The sequence below is a fragment of the Sphaeroforma arctica genome, assembly GCF_001186125.1.
Source record: "Sphaeroforma arctica JP610 unplaced genomic scaffold supercont1.1304, whole genome shotgun sequence".
Classification (NCBI taxonomy): Eukaryota; class Ichthyosporea; order Ichthyophonida; genus Sphaeroforma; species Sphaeroforma arctica.
Window position 1 is genome coordinate 12525 of NW_014039254.1, and position 5015 is coordinate 17539.

General features: G+C 40.5%; 1 protein-coding gene across 1 annotated transcript; it reads left to right on the top strand.

The window, feature by feature from the left end:
- Positions 1-652: 652 nt before the first annotated feature.
- SARC_10573 (hypothetical protein) lies at positions 653-4897 on the top strand (the record flags this gene model as incomplete). The annotated part of the gene is made up of 8 exons (XM_014295380.1): positions 653-669; positions 791-976; positions 2355-2550; positions 2880-2981; positions 3236-3368; positions 3896-3989; positions 4398-4496; positions 4791-4897. Coding segments are annotated over 8 exons (934 nt in total), but the record flags the coding sequence as incomplete, so codon positions are not given.
- Between the last annotated feature and the right edge of the window lie 118 nt (positions 4898-5015).

The following is a 5015-nucleotide window of genomic DNA, read 5'->3' on the forward strand; positions in this document are numbered from 1 at the left end:
CATATGAGGTATGTGTGTTTGTATATGCTGAAGTGATAGCTATGCTATTGACTATTGGCTTGGTATAGACATATGAGGTATGTGTGTTTGTATATGCTGAAGTGATAGCTATGCTATTGACTATTGGCTTGGTATAGACACATGAGGTATGTGTGTTTGTATAAGCTGATAGTGATAGCTGTGCTATTGACTATTGGCTTGGTATAGACACCTGAGGTATGTGTGTGTAAGCTGATGTGATAACTGTGCTGTTGATGATTGGCTCGGTATAGACACATGAGGTATGTGTGTGTAAGCTGATGTGATAACTGTGCTGTTGATGATTGGCTCGGTATAGACACATGAGGTATGTGTGTTTGTATAAGCTGATGTGATAGCTGTGATGTTGATCATTGGCTTGGTATAGACACATGAGGTATGTGTGTTTGTGTGAGCTGATGGTTGTGTAAGATGTTATGGTTCCTGTGCTTATAGACTGTTAGGAACGGAAAATATACCTGAGGTATGTGTGTTTGTGCAAAGAAAAGCCCGCCACGCAGGCATCTGACAAGCACGCGTTGGACTTCCACATCATACTCTTGATATCCGCCATACAAATATCTCGTACGCACATGTACACTGACACGCCTCCCTGAGTTGCTTGTGTCTTCAGATGGGAGTGATACCTAAGTGTGCATTATATCTTACGTTGGCGTTTCGATTACCTATTTGTGTATTGTACATGATTAGTTGGTGTACTGTATGTGGATTCCTCACAACATACATACGTCTCGCGTGCACATGCACACAGATACCTAGCAGGAGGCGCGCGGTTGCTTGTGTCATCGGACGGGAGTGGTGAGGAAGGTCTAGAGGTGCACTACACTGACCAACGCACAAAAGGACAGCGTTTGCCACTCGATCCGCAAGTGCTGGGTGTACCAGTGGATATGGCAACATCGCCTGTGGATCCCTATGCGGCTATAGTAAACCACAGGTAGGGGACATACGAGTGATATATATATATGTGTGTGTGTGTGTTTGTGTGGTGTGGTGTGTGGATTAGTGTGTTTGTGTGTGTGAGTGTTATATATTTATATATATATATATATATGTGTGTGTGTGTGTGCGTATATATATATATATATATGTGTGTGTGTGTGTGTGTATGCATGTGTGTGTGGTTGTGTGTGTGTGTTTATCTACGTATATTATTTTTATTTATATATATATATATATATATATAATTGTGCGAGCGTGCGTATATATTGGTGTGAAGTTATCCATAGAGTGAAAGTACATCATGCAAGTCATCTGCAATATATTTGGATAATAAGTGCAGTGCGAAGTATCGTTATGCTGTCACATAATTAACCCCCATCAAGATACAATGCTATTTATTGTACTGTGTGAATCCGTTTATGAGTTGGGACCACGCACATAGGCACTCAAACACATCGACGGGGTTCCAGGTAGTATCCGCTGGCATAACTACACTCGTAGCGGTGATGTTCATTTCATAACTTTAGATACATGCCCAGGTATTCAATTTTACACAATCAAAATGGCTTCTTCTTCTTTTCCCCACACCGTCAAGGGGACAGGATTGCTTCATCCAATCACTGAAAGCTTTTGGCGTAAGCATAATAACCTTACTCTACGTTACCTCGCATGGACAGTATATTCATGGAATAGACAATAATTACCGTTCATGTAATGTAGAGGTGTACTTTACTTTACCTTTCTTGAACAGACTATTAATAGAATAGACAATGACTACCGTTCATGTAATGTAGAGGTGTACTTTACTTTACCTTTCTTGAACAGACTATTAATAGAATAGACATTGATTACCGTTCATGTAATGTAGAGGTGTACTTTACTTTATCTTTCTTGAACAGACTATTGATAGAATAGACAATGATTACCGTTCGTGTAATGTAGAGGTGTACTTTACTTTACCTTTCTTGAACAGACTATTGATAGAATAGACAATGTTTACCGTTCATGTAATGTAGAGGTGTACTTTACTTTATCTTTCTTGAACAGACTATTGATAGAATAGACAATGATTACCGTCCGTGTAATGTAAAGGTGTACTTTACTTTACCTTTCGCGAATAGACATGATTATCGTTCATATAATGTAGAGGTGTACTTTACTTTACCTTTCTTGGACTGGCTATCTATAGAATAGATAACCATACATATAGTCTAAGGGCTTGCTTCACTTTATCTCTCTCTTAGGCAGACTACTTTTGGAACAAGGAGACACCCATCCATATATTTGAAGGCTTACATTACCCACACCTCTACCAATACCACGTTGTATCTACCTTACACTTTCTCTGCCCACCCAATGCATAACACCCTCAGAAACGAGCTTCTTCTGCTGAACTTGACCACCAACAAGCTTGTCACAGTGGACGTATGCACAGACACCGAGCCGATGTGTGGCTTGGCGTTTTCGCCGTGTGGCAGTTGGTTAGCGTACGAGTACAGGACAGGCAGACGCATGTCTGTTATCCGCGTGTGCGATGTACGGTCTGGGAAGTGTGTGGATGTGACGCAGGTGGGTGTCGTATTCCGTATTGTATTCATGCATGCGTATACAAGTGGGTGCTTGCATCAGTAATAAGTCTGTATATAGGTGTCTATATATGCGTGACAGTCCTGTGCACAATATAATGTAGTTGGGTGGCGCACGAGTACGGGACATGCAGGCTTCAGCTATACATATGGGAATCCTGGGGACGATTTCGTAGCCTTTTGGTGTTTTCACAATTTGCAGATGTATACATATAACGATATACATATATATATATATATATATATATATATAATACGCAATAATATCATGCCTATAACGCTAAATTAACACACCTATTTCTGGTTTTTTAGGGTAATCACATGGACGTTAGCCCGGCGTGGGATCCCCAAGGCTGCTACCTCTACTTCATCTCTAGTCGTGACTATGAGCCCTACCAGGACGAGCTTCACGAGGTGCTGTGTGTGTCGGTTGTGTGTTGTATGCATTGTGCGCTTGTGTTCATGTGTTATCTTTATCGGTTTACGTTGGGTTCAATGTACTCTTGGCTGCCACAGGACATGCTGCAGTGAGTGCTTCTCATATATATCAATATATATTTATATATTTATAATGGTTGTACTATATTTACACAAGTATATACTACGCATATCGCACATGTAAATACAGCTAGTAGGGTGCACTAACGTGTTTTTCTTGACACACGCAGGTGGGCATGGGATTCACTAAAGCGCAGAAACCGTACCTAATTACGCTGCGTGCGGATGTGTCCAATCCGTTGCTGCCCGATCTCAGACCGCCAGGCGATGACGATGATGAAACCGAAGAAGAGGAAGAGGATGGTGTGTAGTAAATATAATATAGTATATATATGTGTGTGTGTGGATGTGTGTGTGTGTGTGTGTGTGTGTGTGCATCGCTGTATAATAACTGGGTTATAAAGTTAATTTGATTTTATGTGATAGACTCCAATAGCAGAACACCAGGTGATGATGGAGATGATGCCAAATAAACATAGAAGATGGTGTGTACAATATGTCACAGGTTTGTCGTGGGTTTGCCCGAGTTGACATAATTATTCTGTTCAGGTTGCTAACATACTCTCAGATAAGATATTTTGCTTTGCAATAAATATCCGGATATCAAACACTTGCAATGTATGTGGAAACCGTATCAATGTTACGTATACGTATCAGTTTTGCTCACATACAGAAACATGCATGTCACTATCTTGTTCTGCGCAGTTCGTAATTATATCTTAACGTAATGACATCACAGCTTCTGATGAAATCCCTTTCAGTTATACGTATTAAAGCTTTCTCTCTCACTAGGACGTGTTGTCTATCGCAATCTCATTCCGTATTTGCAGAGGAGCAGGAAGAAGAAGAGAGTGCTGAAGAAGAATCAGAAACCGACGACGCGCCTTCGGATGAGAAAGCTCGCAAGGCACAACGAGATGCGTGGTAGGTGTGCATGTGCATTCGGTCTACATCTGGCGCGGAAATGCGATATATATATATGTGTGTATCTGTGTCTGTGTCAATAAGTATGTATGGATGGATGGATGGATGGATATATGTATATATGTATGTCTGGATGTATATATGTATGTATGTATGTATGTGTGTGTGTGTGTGTGTGTGTAGGTATATACATGACATGCCTGTATGTATACAAATGCAATCGATGCTTAGGAAGGTGCTCAATACTTGCTGCTTATATAATTACACATGCATGCGTGACCATACATATCATTAATGCTTGTCAGACTGTGCAATATTCGGTGTGTATATCTATATCTACATATGCATGCGTGTACACACATGCCCTTGATGCATAACAAGTTGCCATATACTTGAACATGACTTCAGGTACGAGGGGATCAAGGAAAGCTCTCGGCCTAAGCCAATCAAAATCAACTTTAAAGGAATCCGCCAGCGAATCATAGCGCTCCCCGTGCCCATCCGAAGGTTTATTCCGCTTTGCCACGTGTGTTTTACTCTATCAAATGGTTTATCGCTATCTGTGTATCTGGGTTTTTTTGTTGTTGTTTTTTTGCGTATTTATATGCTTGATATGTCCCATTTGGGTGTAGATATTGTGCCTGGTCCATTCAAATTCTAGTCGGGACTGGGGTGTATTGGCTTACCTTCGCCTTTGCCCACGTTCATAGAAAGTGGTCTCAATTGGAATAAGTTTGAATTTGAATTAGGGTTGCTTTGGTGACAACTCTCATATGATCTAAGTTTTTTCACATGATTCAGGTACGGTCAACTCGTGGGGCTGAAGAACAAATGTCTCATGTACACGTCATTCGGCGAGTCAAACCGTCCAATAGGATTCGATGATGACAGTGACGACGAATGTGGAGGTACGAGCAGTTATGAAGTATGACCACACTACGTATATATATATATATATATTTAAATATATATATATATATATATATATATATAATATATATATGTGTGTGTGTGTGTGTGTGTAGT